Below are 21,208 nucleotides of genomic sequence, written 5' to 3' on the forward strand. Positions count from 1 at the left end.
ATCATTCAACCAGTTTGAATAGAGAAAAGGAGTCATTCTGCTGTTTTGTGTCATTGTGTGTGACAGGCACCCACCACTACCTGTGGTGGGTGCCAAAACAGCAATGAGCATGGATAAAAGAAAGAAAACCAGAGAATTGTCTGAGGAGGCCAGGCACAAGATTGTAGCCAAGCATGGACCATCTCAAGGCTACAAGTCCATCTACAGAGACCTTGATGTTCCTGTGTCCACCGTATGCAATGTTATCAGGAAGTTTAAGGCCCATGGCACTGTAGCCGACCTCCCTGGATGTGGCCACAAGAGAAAGCTTCATCGAAGGTTGCAGCAGATTGTTGGAATGGTGGGAAAGGCACCCCCAATCAACTGCCAAACAGATTCAAGCTGACCTTTAGACACAAGATATCACAGTTTCAACTCGCAAAATCAGTCACCAACTCGATGAAAGGGGGTTCTATGGTAGGAGACCCAGGTGGATCCCACTGCTAAGAGAGAGACATAAGAAAGCCTGGCTGGAGTTTGTCAAAACACACCTGAACAAGCCAAAATCCTTGTGGGAGAATGTCCTGTGTACAGATGAGACCAAGTTAGAGATTTTGGTAAAGCACATCATCTCTATGTTTACAAAAAACAAAATGAAGCCTTCAAAGAAAAGAACACCTTCCCTGCAGTCAAACATGGAGGAGGTTCAGTGATGTTTTGGGGTTGCTGTGTTGCCTCTGGCACTGGGTGCCTTGAATGTGTGCATGGCATCATTAAATCAGGAGATTACCAAGTCATTTTGGAGTGCAATGTGGAACCCAGTGTCAGAAAGCTGGGACTCTGGTGAAGGTCATGGGTCTTGCAGCAGGACAATGACCCCAAACACATTTCCAAAAGCATCCAGGAATGGTTCAAGACAAAACGCTGGACTGTTCTGAAGTGGCCGGCAATGAGTCCAGATCTAAATCCCATTCAACACCTGTGGGGAGACCTGAAAACAGCGTTTGGGAGAAGGCACCCTTCAAATCAGGGAGAACTGGAGCAGTTTGCACAAGAAGAGTGGGTCAAACTATTAGTAGAGAGGTGTAGGAAGCTCATTCATGGCTATAGGAAGCGCTTGACTGCAGTTATTTTGTGCAAAGTCTGTGCTACTTATTTTTATTAAGTCGAGGGGGTCAATAATTTTGACAATGCCATTTATTTTTATTTTATGATTTCAAAGGATATATTAAGTTCTGAATGAAAAACAAAGATTCTGTAATATTAACAGTGAAATAAAGAATGGTTTAGACCAAATACCTTTTGTAAATTTAAACTCATTTTTGGAGAAAATTGTGAGTTCTTTGAAAAATTGCAAGGGTGCCAATATTTGTGGCCACGACTGTATATGGGGAAAAACACCCCTAAATGGTCAGTCACAAATTATCTTTACATTTGTGCATTTGTCTGCCATTGTTAGTCGAATTACAACATGGCCTGTGGTGCGTGCCTATTTTTTCAGGCGTGTGGGTGAAGGGCGGCCCCATAGTGGCAGCAGCAGCCTATGTGGCGGCGCCGCGCACAACAGCATCCTGTCGGAGTGTGCCTCGGCCGAGATGAGCCTCCATGCTATCTATATTCATGAGGTGTGTTTGGGATTTCTTACTCGCCCCTTAACTGGATCAATGCAATTCTTTAACACATCTGAACTACTTTCGTCCAATTTCCGTGCGTGTTAAATTGGCTAATTGAATTCCGTATCAGCATCGATGAGGATGATATAATTCAAACCGAAGGCACCTGTGTTACCCACAAGAATAATTGCAGTCGACTTCAGTCAACATCCCTGAGCTCACATTGGACTGTCATTATCTCGTGCTGCAATTATAGTATACTCGATCATTTTATTTGCGTTTCTACTCATTATCTTCAAATTGGCTAAATGAAATGCAATGGTGTAAAACGGTGGTAAATATCCATATTACCATTCATTCATTGCTCTCCAATCCCGATTTCAATGTGACATGATGGTTGTTCATTCATTGGTTCCACTTGTCCCTTTGATAAATGCTCGGCCGTGGTGTTGCACGGTCGCGTGTGATGCGAGATTGTTCCCACCTCATTTCAGGCCAGACGGCAGGTGCCCACCGGCGATGCCCACGGTCAGCAGCAGTGGTACAGGCAAGACTTCAAGGATCAGCAGGGTCAAAACGTGCATGACGGACATCCGTCTTCATCAGCTGTGAACGTCCAAGCCGAGAATCTCGGCTATGAGCCCCCCGATATAGGGGTCTCCTGCACACTAGGTGCTCCAACCAACTCCTCTAATCTCTTGCCTGACACGTGGGAAGCGACAGAGGCGCGACGACAGACACCTTGTGCAGGTAAAAGTCTGGAATTTTTCAGAATTTTGTTGATTGCGATTTTTCTTCTCCTTCATCACAAATCCAAGTTTGTGCATTTCTGTGATTTGTTGTTTCTCTCTGCTTATGTAGGAAAGAATAATTGTAGAAGCAATTCTGTTGTGTTTAAGATATTTATACACTGGCTTTTTTTTGCATTCCTGTTGTGTTCCAGGACACCACATCGTTCTTCTCAAAAACATTGTAACAATGGGCGACACCAACATGTGTACTTTTGTTGCTTTGTGAAACCATGATTCGGAATGCCAATAGTCATTGCAACTTGTATTGTACAGTGTTGTATTAACACTCTAATTCAAAATATTTTCCCCATCTCTCAGGATATTAAATAAAATTCCCCAATTATTTTTTTTGTTGCAACAAAATGGCCGACCATTTTCTGATACCATTCTGAGATAGTACAATGTAATATTTGAAGAGTGAAGAACCTTAGCCTTGCTGGCGATGGCTCGTGTCGATCTGCGTCGTCGGCAGACAGGTATAACAGTGGATGAAAAAGGACGTTGATGGAGGTTTGATGGCCACCATGGGAAGCAAGGGGAAGCTGAAGTTTCGGATATTAACCCTTCGTCAGAGCAAAATGGCCATGTTCAGGAAATGCAAGCTCTTTGGGTCTGATGAAGGGTTAATGCCTGAAACGTCAACTTATCCTTGCTTTCCATGACGTTCAGCATACCTAACTCATCGTCATATTTATTTTGTCCCCCGTCACACCGCAGAGCGAAAGGGGGACTATGGTTTTCCCCTCCGTCCGTGTGTGCGTCCGTCCGTCCGTCCGTGCGTGTGTACTTGTGTGCGTGCATGCGTGCGTAAGCGAAGGACCGAATTCGAATTTGGTGTGTGGGTGCAACCCACGTCAAAATCCAAGATGGCCGCCGCCATGTATGTCTGACGCCATGTATGTCTGAACCTTGTGAGCGGAATATCTTGAAAAATAAGCGAAGTACCAACTTCTAATCTGGTGTGTGGGTGTATCTAGGCATAAGGAAGAACGCTATTGAAAATTGGGTCGCCACGTCAAAATCCAAGATGGCCGCCACCATATATATGTCTGAACCTTGTTTCATCTGATATTCATGTAATTTTTGTTTTTAAGTTTTTATTCCATTTTTAGCTCCAAACGTGAAACGAAATGTATTTTAAAAAAAAAATTTTTTAGCAACGTAGTTTACAATAAATAAGGCCAACTCAAAAAGAGACGTTCAACACCGTACCACCGTTTAGAGGCCATTTTTCCCCGCAAGGCGGGGGTTGGCCTTTTCGGGGACCGTGGTAGTTGTTGTTTTTTGGTCCCCTTTTTGAAGCAATGTTTTACGGCCGGATGCCCTTCCTGACGCCAACCCTTTTTGCCGCCTTTAACGACAAACAGGGAATTTTTTAGCAACGTAGTTTACAATACATAAGGCCAACTCAAAAAGAGACGTTCAACACCGTACGATGTAAATAAATAAAAATCCTTCGACTCCATAGTCTGTTCTTTGTGTGAAATTTTCAGTCAAATTGTGCTTCAATTCGTACATTTACTGCCGTGTGCTTTATCGTGTGCCGAGATTGATGGTAAGAAATTCTTGGTCAGACACGCTGCCTCAACAAAAAAAGAGCAAATGATTAAATTTGAAGCCAAATATTTTGCTGCAACTCTTTGGCTCGTAAAGGGATTAAATAACCCCCTAACCTTCCATATTGTTTCTGCTTAATGTGAATTTTACTTGATTAAACCATTTTCCTGTGCAAATGTGATTTACAAATCATCCGCATCGTCTAAATAGTGCAAAACGAACAATCATGGGAATGTAGCTTGATTAAAATGTTTGCATCATCGAGAAAATGGATTAGTGGCACTTAAAAAAAAAAGGAACATTGGTTCCTTTCGCCTTGTTTCTCCTATCAAAAGCTTCGACATGTATGTAATAATTAACCGAAAACTATTAAATTGATTAACATGCTGTAGTATAGTAAACTTATGGTGACTTTTAAACGTCCCGCACTGGGGGGAGAAACGTATCTTCCAATGCATTACAATTGTATAGCATGTGATGCTTCACAAAAGGGTTGAAAGTTATCATATAGCATGTGATGCTTCATAACAGGGTTGGAAGTTATCGTATAGCATGTGATGCTTCACAAAAGGCTTGGAAGTTATCGTATAGAATGTGATGCTTCACAGGAGGCTTGGAAGTTATCGTATAGCATGTGATGCTTCACAGGAGGCTTGGAAGTTATCGTATAGAAAGTGATGCTTCACAAAAGGCTTGGAAGTTATCATATAGAATGTGATGCTTCACAAAAGGCTTGGAAGTTATCATATAGAATGTGATGCTTCACAAAAGGCTTGGAAGTTATCGTATCGAAAGTGATGCTTCACAAAAGGCTTGGAAGTTATCATATAGAATGTGATGCTTCACAAAAGGCTTGGAAGTTATCATGTAGAATGTGATGCTTCACAAAAGGCTTGGAAGTTATCGTATAGAATGTGATGCTTCACCAAAGGCTTGGAAGTTATCGTATAGCATGTGATGCTTCACAAAAGGCTTGGAAGTTATCATATAGAATGTGATGCTTCACAAAAGGCTTGGAAGTTATCATATAGAATGTGATGCTTCACCAAAGGCTTGGAAGTTATAATATAGAATGTGATGCTTCACAGGACGTTGGAGAAAAGCGCATTAAGCCAAGGCTTCTGAAAGTAAAAGAAAATAGTGATGGTTAAGCAGCCAAGTGATGAGATCTCGAGCTCTGATTTGCGGAAATTGATTACGAATTACTAGAGTAGCTCATGGTGGTTGAGTATGCACTTTATTGTACAGACCTAAACTCTTCAGGAATCCACTAATTGAAGGTCCAGGAACAATATTTGGTTGGTAACACATTTGCCACTGACGGCGAAATAGCTGAAATGGCCACACCCCTTTTTGGGCCACGCCCCCTTTTTTGCCGTGACTGTATCTACAGAACCGTTGGACCTAGGAGGTTGCCCGACCACTCAAAATTTGCGCAATGGCCACATTATGGGGGGTCAGTAATACATTTTCATATCCAAAAGTCAATGGTTTTTAAGATAATTGCCAAAAACCGATTTCAACATGTTACGAACTACAATATTATTCGTAATTGTTCCTGTTCCTGTTCCTATTGTTCAATTACTTGATTCCTGAAGAGTCTAGACTAGACTAGAGTCTAGACTAGAGTCAAGACTAGAATCTAGACTAGAGTCTAGACTAGAATTTAGTCTAGAGTCTAGACTAGAGTCTAGACATGGCTATAAATTCCGGTCATGGGTGTTTTGTCGTTGAGCCTGCATGCAGGCAGCGGTATCCCATAAAACAACATGGCGTCGCACCGAGAAGCAAGTAGAGGCCGAAGAGAAGCACCTACATGATACAATCCCTACCAACCGCAAGACTGTTTTCGTGAAACGTACTTCTACTCCGTTCACAGCGAAGAAATCGATGGCGAAAAAGGATGCAGCGGAAACGGTTAGGTACATTGACTATGCTAGAGAAAGAGGGTACAGCATGCTAGAACTCCTGAAGTATGAATTGACCAGCACATCCCAGTTCCTCACCACTGAATGTAAAGATGGCATCAAATTGAAGAAGCCCGATAAAGCCTCCTTAGCCAGGGAACTTGTCAGTCGCCTTCCACAGGAGACGAGGAATGTAAAGAGTGACGCTCAGATGACAATAGTGGACTTCATGGCACTTGTGCGTAAACTACCGATGAAAAAGATGGGCCTTCACACATTCGGGGAATTGGCTGAGAGTCTTTCCAACAGGATTCTTGCTACAGGCTCCGTGTCCACAAGAATAGACATTATTTTTGATGTTTATCAAAAATCATCAATCAAGCAAATGGAACGGGCACAGCGAAGTTCCTCAGAACAAATCACAATCACCATTGGGTCTGACAATCAGAAACTCCCTGTCGATCTTGATATGTTCTGGAGCTCAATGTTGAACAAAGTTCGGTTGCAGGAGTATGTCTTCAAGTGGATGCTGCAGAATGTCGAGTCGGACAAGGAAATATTCTTTGGAGGAGTATATGGGGCTGAATGCAGGAAACTGTTAGCTGGCACTGAAACACAGATCGCAGAGCTCTCAAGCAACCAAGAAGAAGCCGACGACAGAATCATGTTCCATATTAATGATGGTGTTGTGAAACACGGGGTTCAATCAGTCTTGGTCGACTCGCCTGACACAGATGTCTTTGTCAACCTCATCTTCCACTTCAACACAACCTGGCAACTACAAAAGCTGTACGTGAAGCTTGGTAACCGGAAAACAAAGAAAACTGTACCAGTCCACATGTTGGTTGATCAACTGGACAACGGTTTGGTGTCGTGTCTCCCAGCCATTCATGCTCTCAGCGGTTGCGACAGTACCAGCAAGGTGGGTCCAAAGCTGTCTGGCCTGAAAGCATCCATCGATCTCTCCCTACTGGAAGGGTTTGGTGTAGAAGAACTGTCACCACAGATAACAAGCAATGCTGAAAAGTTCCTTGTGTCTGGATTAAAGAAGACCGACTGTTCCACTTTCGATGAATATCGATGGGAGCAGTACCACAACTCCAAGAAAGAACTGGACTTCAACCAGCTTGTGTGCTGTTCATCAACGCTACGAGAACACATAAAGCGAGCATTTCTTCAGTGTAAGATGTGGTTGCAAGCCCCAACTCCTGCCGTCACCAAACCAGATCCACTCCAGTATGGGTATGAAGCAACGGACGTTGGCATAACACCAGTGATACTGCCAGTATCGTGCAGGCCCGATGACCTGCCTCCTCCATGCAAATGCCCAAGAGCATGTATGAGTACCAAAACGTGCACTTGCAGAGACAGGAACATTAAATGTGTCACGTTTTGTGGCTGTAGTAAAGGCGAAAAGTGTAGAAATCCAAATAAGTAAATTCCAAAATAGGATGATGCAAAAGGTATAAGTGTCATATAATGTTGTGGCCTTGGTGGTATCATACAATTGTAGTTCGTAACATGTTGAAATCGGTTTTTGGCAATTATCTTAAAAACCATTGACTTTTGGATATGAAAATGTATTACTGACCCCCCATAATGTGGCCATTGCGCAAATTTTGAGTGGTCGGGCAACCTCCTAGGTCCAACGGTTCTGTAGATACAGTCACGGCAAAAAAGGGGGCGTGGCCCAAAAAGGGGTATGGCCATTTCAGCTATTTCGCCGTCAGTGGCAAATGTGTTACCAACCAAATATTGTTCCTGGACCTTCAATTAGTGGATTCCTGAAGAGTTTAGGTCTGTACAATAAAGTGCATACTCAACCACCATGAGCTACTAGAGTAAATGAGCTCTCTGGTTTTGGAGAAAAGGCAAGCATATTAGAAAACATCATGGTTTGGCAATATTTAGTTGATCGTTTGTTTCAAAATAATGGCTAAAAAGAATTATGGTAGATTTTTTTAGAGTACCCCAGTTTCTGAGATTTCTTTTTTTGAGACGTGCGGTTCTTGCAGGTACAGAAGCCCATTGTCGGCAGGAAAAGCCTGCGTTTGGCATGCTCCCGATGGGTGGCTGGCATGAGGAGAACGAACACAATCTCCCTGAGGCTAACTTGGAAACAGGAAGGAGGCCAAGCAGCTAAGCCAGATGCAGTTTCATAGCCAAAGGTATTAATAAGGGCCAAAAGGAGGGACTCAGAGAAAGTCAAAATGTGTGTAATATAGATATAATGCTAATTTATTTTCTGTAAAGCTCAGGATGTATTCATAGTGAAATCAATTGTGTGATGAAGGTTATATACATATAAAATACATACATACACACATACATGCATTAGTCCCGTCCGTACCATCAGATTCCGTGGATCCAGGGGACATCCTAAAGACAGCAGTCCCCACGCCTTTAGGCCTGTTAGAGATCCTTTGGATGCCGTTCAGACTATGCAATGCCACACAAACATTTCAATGTTTTATTGATCAGGTGCTCTGAGGATTACACTTCTGCAACATGTATATAGATAATATTCTAATCGCCAGCGCAACCGCCAAAGAGCATCAGGAACACCTATGTCTCCTTTTCACCCGTTTGCAGGATTTCTGCATCGGCATCAATCCCACAAAGTGCATATTTGGTGTCCCGGAGTTGAATTTCCTCGGCCATTGTGTTAACCGCTTGAGAAGGGGCAGATTATTCGGGATTTTCCATTGCCTTCATCTCAATGCAAACTGCGAGAGTTTTTGGGCCTCATCAACTTTTACAACCGATTTATTCCAAACGCAGCCACAACACTGCAGCCGCTGAATGAGTTACTCACAGCTGGTAAACACCCTGAAGTGCTCCGATGGGGAGAGTCCACCTTGACAGCCTTCCACACCTTCAAAGACGCATTGGCCAATGCCCCACCCCTGATTCATCCAAAGCCAGAGGCGCAAAACATGCCTGATGGTAGAGGGTTCTGAGGTTACACTGGGCGCGGCCCTTCACTAGTTTATTGATGCTGACTGGCATCCATTGACCTTTTTCTCAAATGCTGGAGCCACCAGATCGCACGTTTTGTGCATTTTACTGTGAATTACTCACTGTATACCTCTCCTTCAAGCATTTCCACCACTTATTGGAGGGTAGACAATTCCCTGTCCTGACTGACCACAAACATCTAACTTTCACTCTATCCACCCATCTGGACGCTCAATCTCCTCACACATTTCGCCAACTCAGTTGTATCACGCAATTCACCATCAACATCCGGCACATCAAAGGAACTGTGAACTATGTGGCCAATTCTCTCACTCATCAAGGTTTTGGCGTTGTCTGATGATGTGCTCCGATGTGTTAACTACTAATTACCAGCACACTGGGCATCAATTTCGATCCACTGGCAGCAGCACAACGGGAGGACATGGAGTTCCAATGTCTACAGTCTGTTGCTGGTTCGCTTACATTTGCTAAGGTATCAATCCCAGGGACAGACACTACCATCGTATGTGATACATCGATGGGACAATCCCACCCTTTTGTACCTGTGGCATTCTATCGTACAGTTTTTGACACTTCACTCACTCGCGCGCCCGTGCATTCGAGCAACCAAGCAACTCATCACCACACGCTATGTCTGGCTACGCATCAATGCTGACGTGCAGAATTAGGCTAAGCAATGACTTCAATGCCAACACTCCAAGACCCCAATGCCATACTCTCGCACCACTTGGTAGTTTTTTCAACACCAGATAGGCATTTCGACAGGGACCATGTGGATATTGTTGGTCCCCCTACCACTGTCAAATGGGCATCGCTATTTGCTGACTTGTATTGGCCGCTCCACCCGTTGGCCAGAGGCTACACCGATAGCTGACATCACCGCACCTACCATATCCAGGGATTTTGTCCACACCCGCATCGCAAGTTTTGGTGTTCCATCAACCATCACTATGGATCATGATAGCCAGTTTGAATCGGCTCTATTTCGCGAGCTGACTTGACTCCTGGGTACCGAACATGTGCGAACCATCGCTTAACATACAGCAGAAATTTGGTATGGTGGAGTGTTTCGACCGCCAACTCAAGTCTTCCTTTAAAGCGCGTGACAACTCCACACACTGGATGGACGTCGTGCCATAGGGTCCTGCTTGATACGTGAGCTGCTCAAAAAGGCGACCTAGGATGCTCAACTGCAGAGCTAGTGTATGGTGCAATGCTTTGTCTTCCAGGAGAATTCTTATCATTGTCCGATGACACCTTTCTCGACGCCGGGCAATGATGCCAACTAACTTCGTACGGCCATGCAGGGCCTCCTCGTAACACTAACACGTATGCCTTCATCATACCCGGTTTTTACTCCCCAGGAATTTCCTACGTGCACCCACGTATTTGTGTGGCATGGCACTGTCCGGAAGCCCTTGCAGCCACCATATGAATGGTCTTGCAAAGTTTTACAACGCTCTGAGAAGACCTTCAGACTAGATATTAATGGTAGTCGTGAGACAGTCTTCATAGATCGCTTTAAGCCAGCTCTTCTTGATGCAGCACCAGAACCAACCTTCCCTCTGACCGGCAAGTCGATGTCTGTTACAACGGTACCCTTACTGTCATATACGACTCGCTCTGGGCACCATGTATACTTCCCAGCACGATATTTATGAGAGTACATTTTGTTGTCGATAATTTCTCTTGGCTGCAACTTTTATTGTTTTACATGGACAGTCAATATATATTATTTTGCTTGTTCCTTTAGTTCGATTAATGCACGCGGAGGGGGAGTAGTGTACTGTAGCGACATCATTTTGCCCTTCACGTGGTAATATGTTTATATGCTTGATCTCGGGTTTTCAGTTCCAGATGCAACAATACATACAGACATGGCCAAAAATATTGGCACCCTTGCACTTTTTTCAAATAACGCACAATTTTCTCTAAAGATAAGTTGAAATTGACAAAGGTATTTGGTCTCCACAATTCTATATTTCACTGTTAATATTACAGAACCTTTGTTTTTGATTCAGAACTCAATATATCCTTTTTAAATCATAAAATAAAAAGAAATGGTATTGACCAAATTATTGACCCCCTCGACTTAATATTTGGTAGCACAGTCTTTGGACAAAATAACTGCAGTCAAGCGCTTCGTATAGCCATGAATGAGCTTCCTACACGTCTCCACTGGCAGTTTGACCCACTCTTCTTGTGCAAACTCTTCCAGTTCTCCCAGATTTGAAGGGTGCCTTCTCCCAACTGCTTTTTTCAGATCTCCCCACAGGTGGTCAATGGGATTTAGATCTGGACTCATTGCTGGCCACTTCAGAACCGTCCAGTGTTTTGTTTTGAACCATTCTTGGGTAATTTTTGAAGTGTGTTTGTCCTGCTGTCCTGCTGTGTGACATCAGTGTGTCCTGCTGTAAGACCCATGACCTTCGACAGAGACCCAGCTTTCAGACACTGGGTTGAACATTGCGCTCCAAAATGCCTTGGTAATCTCCTGATTTAATGATGCCGTGCACACATTCAAGGCACCAAGTGCCAGAGGCAGCACAGCAATCCCAAAACATCACTGAACCTCCTCCATGTTTGACTGCAGGGAAGGTGTTCTTTCCTTTGAAGGCTTCATTTTGTTTTCTGTAAACATAGAGATGATGTAAAGCTCTAATTTGGTCTCATCTGTCCACCGAACATTTTCCAGTCGGGTTCGCAAATTTTGGCCATCTCCAGTTGGGCTTTGTTATGTCTCTCTCTCAGCTGTGGGGTCCTCCTGTGTCTCCTACCATAGAACCCCCTTTCATTGAGTTGGCGACGGATGGTGCGATTTGAAACTGACGTACCTTGTGTCTGATGGTCAGCCTGAATCTGTTTGGCAGTTGATCGAGGTGCTTTATCCACCATTTGAACAATCCTTCGCTGAAATCTTCGATCATGTTTTCTCTTGCGGCCACGTCCAGGAAGTTTGGCAACAGTGCCATGGGCCTTAAACTTCCTGATAACATTACGTACGGTGGACACATAAACGTCAAGGTCTCTGGAGATGGACTTGTAGCCTTGAGATTGTCCACGCTTGGCTACAATCTTGTGTCTGACCTCCTCAGACAATTCTCTGGTTTTCTTTCTTTTCTTCATGCTCATTGTGACACAAAACAGCAGAATGAACACACAGTGACACAACACAGAAGAATGAGTCCTTTTCTCTATTCATCCTGGTTGAATGATTGATTTTTGTATTGCAGGCACCTGCAACTCAGCACGGGCGAGTTCATTTCCAAAGTAAAGCAGAATCACCTGCTTGAAATCTAATTATTTATAAAAACTTCTTAAAGGTGCCAATAATATTGTCCGGGACATTTTAGAATTTCTGTGTAGCATAAGCTAAGATTTAGTAATTTTTTCAGCTTTTTTTTGTTTTGTTCCACTTCAAACCAAAGAAATAATATGTGGACACCAAAATATTTTTTTAATTCAACAATTTTCTGGAAGAAATGGTGCATTATTTGAAAAAAAAAGTCCAAGGGTGCCAATATTTTTGGCCATGACTGTATATAATACATAAATCACATATACTACATACATCATACATACATACATACATACATACATACATACATACATACATACATACATACATACAGTACCTGTAGAAAGTCTACACCCCCTTTCCAATTTTTCACCTTTTGTTGCCTTATAACCTGGAATTAAAATGCATAAAATCAGACTTTTTCCCACCTCTATTTACACATCGTAACCCACAACCTCCAAGTGAAAAACAAATTCTACAAATTTCAGAAAATTAATTACAAATACAAAACTAGAATATCTTGGTTGGATAAGTGCTCCCCCTCCCCCCCGAGTTATTATTTGGTGGTGAAAGCACCTTTGATGGCAATTACAGATGTGAGTCTGTTAGAATAGGGCTCTACCAACATTGAACACCTTGATTAGGCAATATTTGCTCATTCTTCTGGTTCCGTGGGGAGTGTTGATGGACAGCAATCTACACGTTATGCCACAGATTTTTGATTGGATTTAGGTCGGGGCTCTGACCTGGCCACTCAAGGACTTTTATCTTTTTGCTCCCCAGCCACTCCAGTGTAGCTTTGGCTGTGTGCTTTGGGTCGTTGTCATGCTGAAAGGTGACTTCCGTCCCAATTTCAGCTTTCTTGCAGAGAGCAGCAGGTTTTCCTCCAGGAGTTTTCTGTATTTTGCTCCTTCCATTTTCCCTTCTTTCCTGACAAGTTCCCCAGTCCCTGCTGATGAGAAACATCCCCATAACATGATGCTTCCACCACCATGCCTCACATTAGGGATGGTGTTATTTGGGTGATGTGCTGTGTTGGGTTTGTGCCAAATGTAAGGTTTTGCATTTACGCCAAAAAGTTCCACCTTGTCTCATCAAACCACAAAACTTTTTCCACATGGCTGCAGAATCTCCAGAGTGGTGTTTTGCATACCTCAAACATAATGGTTTCCTTCTTGCCACCGTACCGTACAGGCCAGACTTGTGGAGTGCTAGGGATATTGTTGTCCCATGCACACAGTGACCAGTCTTTGCCATAAAGGCCTGTAGCTCTTCCAAAGTTGTCATTGGCCTCTTGGTGGCCTCTCTGATCAGTCTCCTTGCTTGGTCATTCATTTTGGAGGGACGGTCTGATCTAGGCAGGGTCTTGGTGATACCATATGCCTTCCACTTCTTAATGATTGACTTGACTGTGCTCCAAGGTATATTTAAGGCCTTTGAAATATTTTATACCCATCCCCTGATCTGTGGCTTTCCACAACTTTATCCCAGAGGTCTTTTGAAAGCTCTTTGGTGCTCATGGTTTGACTCTTTGCTGTGAAATGCACTACCCAGCAGAGGAAACTGACATGAAGAGCTGGTTTTATTCTGAAATCATCAGAATCACGACAATTTAACATATACATAGGCCAATTAACTTGGTGTGTGATTTTGAAGGTGATTGGTTACACCTGAGCTAATTTACAATCGCTATTATAAGGAGGGTGGACACCTATCCAACCAAGATATTCTAGTTTTGTATTTTTAATAAATTTTCTGAAATTTGTTGAATTTGTTTTTCACTTGGATGTTGTGGGTTACGATGTGTAAATAAAGGTGGGAAAAGTCTGACTTAATGCATTTTAATTCCAGGTTTTGAGGCAACAAAAGGTGAAAGTTTTGAAAGGGGGTGTTGAATTTCCCTAGGCACTGTATTCATTCATACATTTATACATATATACATACATACATATCCTTGCTGAAACAATGGATTACTTGTCCCTCTGAAAGCGAGTGTCGGATTACATCAACAGATAAGATGAACGTTGCATTTTATCAACTACCAGTATGCAAGAGTATGTTCACTGCCGTGGGAAACATGTTGTGTAGATTTCCTTTTGAGTGTTAGTCCCTCTGTATATTTATTTTCTCAAAGGAAGGGCTTGCACTCAATACATCAGCCAGAGGAACCCATTTCCCATGGCGATACACATACTCTCATCAACTTTTAATTACTGTAATCAATTGATTACCATCACTAATACTGCATGTTTAAGAGATTGACAAGTTCTCAGAACAAGATGCTCACAATAATCTTTGAAATGCCAACTTTTTAAGTTCATAAATATCTCCATACTAATTATATCTGCTCATCGCAATTGAAAAACAAACTACTTTGGTGTGTCTTGCACTATTGTGGATACTTTTCAGTTTCCCAAAGATGTTGCTACATATTTAACAAGTTGTATTTCAAATTTTTTTACCACATATTCTGTGTGATTAAACACTCTGGGGGCATCTAAATATTATGTACTACCGAAAGCACCCGGCGTTGCCCGGGTTCTTTTTGAATGAATTTACTAATATAATTCAGCTTTTACTCGCGGCCGTAGAAGATTGACTACTATAATTCAGCTCAGCTTTTAATTGCGAAATGGGCCCAGCCCGGCCGATGCGGCCTCGCCCGGCCTCGCCACCTAGCCTATAACCTTCCCGGGGCCCGTCCCAACACTTTTGGTTCTTTTTGAATGAACGTACTACTACAATTCAGCTTTTACTCGTGGCCGTAGAAGATTGACTACTATAATTTAGCTCAGCTTTTAATTGTGAAATGGGCCCGGCCCGGCCGAGGTGGGCCTCGACCGGCCTCGCCACCTAGTCTATAACCTTCCCGGGGCCCGTCCCGACATTTTTTGTATTAGAGGTTTCCTCCTATCTTTCACTGTTCAGGAGATTAGCACATGCAGACAAACAAACAAACAAACAAAAACTTTCTTATATATATATATATATATATACGCCACCTTTCTTACATTTATAAAATATAGATTAAAAATCATGTTAAGGGGAAGTCTTGTTTAGCTTTCTATCTATGCACAGAAGGCCGAGGGTGCAGATGAGAAACGGCGATAGAATGGACCACAGGCTTTACACGCAGACAACATTTATACACGAAAGATATGTCGGTCTGTGTCCTAGGCTGTAACCGGGGATACCGATGGAAGAGAGGATGAAGCTTAGCTAGTTATGTCGAAGCCTCAAGCAGCAGATTAGTGTAGTCTTGGTTCATTCATACAAGGCCTCATAATTTGAAGAAACACCATGGCTTTTGCCTCGTGTCGCCAGTGCAAACATTATGCAATATTCATCATTATCTTAGGTTTCTCGATGTCTACCATAACACGTCTAATTTGTCACTGGCAGGTGTTGCATTTCACTGAAGTTAAAAAAACGATTTCGGTGACAGAAACAAAGTTTAGACCAATTTGCCGATTTTTGCATTCCCATCTGAACTCTTGTAGCTTGTGGTACCAGTCACCCAGGTTCAAATACCTTTTACCATATGCATGTTTATTGTATGCTAATAGCTTAATAATTTGCATGAAGTACAATAATGTGTTGTAATGCATTTGTCCTGCATGTGATTTGGGTAAAGCTCCATCATGGGCCTTCCATCAATGTAAATGACAAAAGCCAGAAAAGTCACGGAATCGCTATCTGGTTGAATAAAACGATACTCGCCACCATTAAATGGCTCGTACATCACGTGCATGTTTTTTTTGTTGTTTCCTTCCCAGGCAAAAATGTTATCTGTGATCAGAAATGGTCATTTTCATATTTTTTATTTGAAATTTTGGATAGTTACTGCTCTATTGTGCAAGTTTTATTGCCATTCATTTCCACTGATGCCTATTTTTATCATGGACCACAAAGGGATGGGGAGCATAATGACGGTCTTCCTGTAAAGTGACCTTAGAAATAGGATTCATGTTACTGATCATTTTGTTACAGATTCATGTTTGACATCCACGTATCAAATATCGCTGGAAAATGGACATTATCACCATCCCCAAAGAAGCTGCTAAGTCGCCTGTTGCATCGTTCACTTTCAGGCAATCAGGAAAGACCCACAATATTTCACAGCCTGGAAGGGCTACTCTTTCAACATTGCTTCACCACCTGCCAAAATGACTTGGCACATACAGGCTTCCCCCAATTAGGTGTCAGCAGTTGTCACGCCACTGAGAGACACTCCTATCCCTTCATCTGAGAACCCTGGCCTCGAAAGCGGAACCACATTTGTAAAAGAAAAGCCACCATTAAACTGCTGAGAAATAACAAGTGCCACTTGTCTTTTCTCCCGTGAAAGCTTGGCCACTGCCACTGAAGAACCTTAGGAGCACTTTATGTTTAAATACCTGAAACACAGTGAGGAGGTCGCCAAGATAATCTCCTCACCAAACAACTTTGTTTTTAGAAAGGACACACTCTTGAAATCCTTTTGATTCTTAGAAATAACATGTTTTTGAAGTAGCCCACTGCATTGATCCTCTTTTCTGCCTCAAGACTCATCGCCCTCCATTAGGAAAATTGGGATGTATGGTCAGTAGTATTCAATGAACTCGGGCTGAGACCGGATCTGCTCTTGCTTGTTTATTATCAGATTATCAGGATGGTTGGATGTTCCTTACTTTTTTGGTTGGATGTACCTTCATTCTTTTAAAACGTATAATCCCATCCACCCCAATCTTGTATCACATATACAGTCGTGGCCAAAAATATTGGCACCCTTGCACTTTTTTCAAAGAACTCACAATTTTCTCCAAAAATGAGTTTAAATTTACAAAAGTATTTGGTCACAACAATTCTTGATTTCACTGTTAATATTACAGAACCTTTGTTTTTGATTCAGAACTTAATATATCCTTTTAAATCAGAAAATAAAAAGAAATGGCATTGAGAAAATTGTTGATACCCAAGACTGAATATTTGGTAGCACAGCCTTTGGACAAAATAACTGCAGTCAAGCACTTCCTATAGCCATGAATGAGCTTCTTAAACCTCTCTACTGGCAGTTAGGCCCACTCTTCTTGTGCAAACTGCTCCAGTTCTCCCAGATTTGAAGGGTGCCTTCTCCCAACTGATGTTTTCAGATCTCCCCACAGGTTTTCAATGGAATTTAGATCTGGACTAATTTCTGGCCACTTCCGAACAGTCCAGCGCTTTGACTTGAACCATTCCTTGGTGCTTTTTGAAGTGTGTTTGGCATCATTGTCCTGCTGCAAGAACCATGACTTTTGACGGAGACCTAGCTTTCTGACACTGGGTTGAACAATGCGCTCCAAAATTGCCTTGGTAATCTCCTGATTTAATGATGCCATGCACACATTCAAGGCACTCCGTACCAGAGGCAGCACAGCAACCCCAAAACATCACTGAACCTCCTCCATGTTTGACTGGAGGGAAGGTGTTCTTTTCTTGCATCGTTTTTCTTGCATCTTTTCTTGCATCTCCTCTCTCCTCTCTCCTCTCTCTCTCTTTTCTGTAAACATAGACATGATGTGCATTACCAAAAAGCTCTAATTTGGTCTCATCTGTCCACGGAACATTCTCCAGTCAGGTATTCTCTCTCTCTCTTTCTCTCTTTCTCTCTTTCTCTCTTTCTCTCTCTCTCTCTCTCTCTCTCTCTCTCTCTCTCTCTCCTATCTCTCTCTCTCTCCTCTCTCTCCTCTCTCTCCTCTCTCTCCTCTCTCTCTGAAGAAACCTCTCCAGCACCACCTTTCATTGAGTTGGCGACGGATGGTGCGAGTTGAAACTGTCGTACCTTGTGTCTGAAGGGCAGGTTGAATCTGTTTGGCAGTTGATCGAGGTGCTTTCTCCATCATTCAAACAATCCTTCGCTGCAATCTTCGATCAGGTTTTCTCTTGCGGCCACATCCAGGGAGGTTGGCTACAGTGTCATGGGCCTTAAACTTCCTGATAACCTTGCGTACGGTGGATACAGGATCATCAAGGTCTCTGGAGATGGAAGTGTAGCCTTGAGATTGTCCATGCTTGGCTACAATATTGTGTCTGACCTCCTCAGACGATTCTCTGGTTTTCTTTCTTTTCTCCATGCTCATTGCGGTACACACAGTGACACGAAACAGCAGAATGCCTCCTTTTCTCTATTCAAACTTGTTGAATGAGTGATTTTTTTTATTGCAGGCACCTGCAACTCACCACAGTTGAGTTCAATTCCAAAGTAAAGGAGAATCGCCTGCTTGAAATCTAATTATTTCAAACAACTTCTCAAAGGTGTCAATCATATTGACTGGGCCATTTTAGCATTTCTGTGTGGAATAATCGAAGATTTTGTATTTTTTTCAGCTTTTTTTTGTTTGTTTTGTTCCACTGCAAACCAAATAGTGGGGCTGCTTAACTGATGAATTGTGCCTTTTCCCTTAAAAGCATGAAACTTGGCACATGGCTAGAATACCCCATAGAGAAAGATTTTTAGTCCAGGGGGCATCTCCAATTTCACCCCATATGGCGGCCATCTTGAAATTCAAGATGGCCGTCATACAAGACCTATTTTGATGAATATCTCCATAATTAGAACAGATATCAAAATGGTTGAAGTGCCTATACCTACATTTTTAGGGTCTAGGAATCCAATGGTAACATAAAATATTAAGCAGTCATGAAAATATTAATTTTGCATAGTATCATGCATACTGGGAATGCATATAAATACTCTTAACAGGTTGGCATTCTTCAGTGATTAAAAGTGTCTATGACATCGCAGACTGTAACTGTGCCATCTTGTGGTTTTCTAGTCTTTGCTGCATTCTCCATCACATGCGCAGAGAGAAGTACAGGGAAGTGCAGCTTTCTTACACCGGCAACGACCAGTACATCCTTTTTTGCACCCACACTTAACAAGTTCATTGCAGATCTTTGCAGCCTCTGGAAGTGTTGTCCATATTGGTTTGAACTGGCCAGCAGACGTTTTTTGCCAACCCCATTCAGTGGGGCTTGGTAGATCAGGCTTAGCATGCAATGCTTGTCCCCAGCATAGTGCGCCTTGGTATACTGCCCGCTTTACGTGCTGCACAAGGGCATCATGTGTTGGTGGAATTGATTCCACAGGTCTGCCCTTCTTTGCAAACAGTTTCTTTCGTACAATGTTAATGTCAGTAGCAGTACTTGTGCGATCATACAACAGAATAACAAATCTCTCAATGATGTTCATGCAGGTTTCAGTTATCTCTGTGCTCTAGTGGCAAATTTCTGCTAGTACCTCTGTGAGCTCAGGGAATGATACATTTGTGGATAGTAAAAGATTTTTTAATTTCAACAATTTTCTGGAAGAAATGTTGCATTATTTGAAAAAATTGGCAACGGTGCCAATATTTTTGTCCATGACTGTATATATATATATATATACATATATATATATATATATATATATATATATATATATATATATATATATATATATATATATATATATATATATATATATATATATAGATATATATATATATATATATATATATATATGTATATATATATATATATATATATATATATATATATATATATACATGGAAGGGAAGTGGTGTGAGAATGGTGAAGGGTAGGCAGGGACAGAAATACAAGTTTGTGTGGCAAGGGTGCCTGGAGGGCGTGAATGGTGTTGGTGTCCTGTTTTCTGAGGAGTTTGTAGATAGTGTGGTGAGTGTGACTAGAGTGAGTGATAGGTTGATGATGGTGAAAATGATGATTGGAAAGCTCTTGGTGAACGTCATCTCGGGATATGCTCCGCAGGTTGGTCGGAGCGATGAAGAGAAGGACAAGTTCTGGTGTGCGATAGAGAAGCTGATGGAAAACGTGAAAGTTGAGGAGGTTGTTGTGGTAGGAGGAGACCTAAATGGCATGTGGGAAGGAGTATGGATGGTTTTGAGGGAGTTTATGGGAGTTACGGATATGGTGTGAGAAATGGAGAAGGTGAAAGGATTTTGGAGTTTGCTGATGGAGCTGATTTGTTGATTTGTAATACTCAGTTCCAGAAAGAGGATAATAAGCTTGTTACATACACGTCAGGTGGGTCGATGACAACCGTTGACTACCTGATGGTGCGTAGGTGAGATAGGGGGCACCTCCGGGACACAAAGGTGATCCCGGGGGAGGAGGCTGTTTCACAGCACCACTTGGTTGTCTGCGACATAAGGTTGAAAGGTGCGAGGAGAGCTCGGCGGGTGAAGTACCAACCGAGAATGAAGGTGTGGAGGTTGAAAGAGGTGACAGTAAGGGAGGCATTAAAAGAGAGGCTGAGTAGGGTCGACGATGATGTGGTTGAGCTTGAAAGTGGTTGGATGTCAATGAAAGCTAGTCTGTTGGGAGCCGTTGGTGAGGTATGTGGACGGACAAAAGGACCACCGAGGCACTCGGAAACATGGTGGTGGGATGATGAAGTTGGAAAGAGGATTGACGAGAAGAGGAAGGAAGAAGTTCAAGGAGTGGCAGACGGCGAAGGGTACGGGAGCAGAAACAGCAGAGCATGAAAGTTATAAGGCAGCCAAGAAAGCTGCAAAGAAAGAGGTAGCAAAGGCGCAGGAGGCATGTAGGAAAATGTTCGGAGAAAGCTTGGATTCGGAAGAGGGTCAGAGAGCAGTATTCAGGATTGCAAAGCAGATAGCGAAAGAGAAGTGTGATGTGATGGGGGTGAGTTGCTTGAAGGATGAAGTGGGACAAATCGTTGTGGACCCAGATGGAATTGAAGGAAGATGGAAAAGATATATGGAAATGCTGTTGAATACATAGAATGAATGGGATGGCAACATAGAGAGTAACCCAGTTTTAGGACCGGCAGAGAAGATAACTGAGAAGGAAGTTGAGGAAGCGATAAAAGCAACGAAGAGTAGAAAAGCGGGAGGGCCGACGGGAGTTGTGGGAGATATGTTGAAGGCAGCAGGAAGTTGGAGTGTGAAGAGAATGACAGAGATCTGTAATCTGGTGGTGAAAGAAGGCCGCATTCCAGTGGATTGGGAACTGAGTACCCTCGTCCCTCTATACAAGGGGAAAGGTGACCCTCTGGAGTGTGGCTCGTACCGAGCGATA

General features: G+C 42.7%; 1 protein-coding gene across 9 annotated transcripts in view; it reads left to right on the top strand.

The window, feature by feature from the left end:
* Positions 1-21,208, top strand: part of LOC137431603 (autophagy-related protein 9A) — a 102,698-nt gene that overhangs the window by 72,088 nt on the left and 9,402 nt on the right. For 5 of the 9 annotated variants that reach the window (XM_068123117.2, XM_068123113.2, XM_068123115.2 and 2 more), the window contains 3 exons: positions 1,481-1,604; positions 2,087-2,342; positions 7,863-8,015. In XM_068123117.2, the coding sequence (XP_067979218.2) occupies positions 1,481-1,604; positions 2,087-2,342; positions 7,863-7,990 (508 nt within the window). In that variant the 3' untranslated portion in view covers positions 7,991-8,015. Of the gene's footprint in view, positions 1-1,480; positions 1,605-2,086; positions 2,343-7,862; positions 8,016-16,114; positions 16,436-21,208 lie in introns of those variants that run through there. The other 4 variants (XM_078782090.1, XM_068123120.2, XM_078782089.1 and 1 more) reach the window with 2 other exon arrangements.

Source organism: Myxine glutinosa, chromosome 7 (assembly GCF_964187855.1).
Source record: "Myxine glutinosa chromosome 7, kmMyxGlut1.1, whole genome shotgun sequence".
Lineage (NCBI taxonomy): Eukaryota > Metazoa > Chordata > Myxini > Myxiniformes > Myxinidae > Myxine > Myxine glutinosa.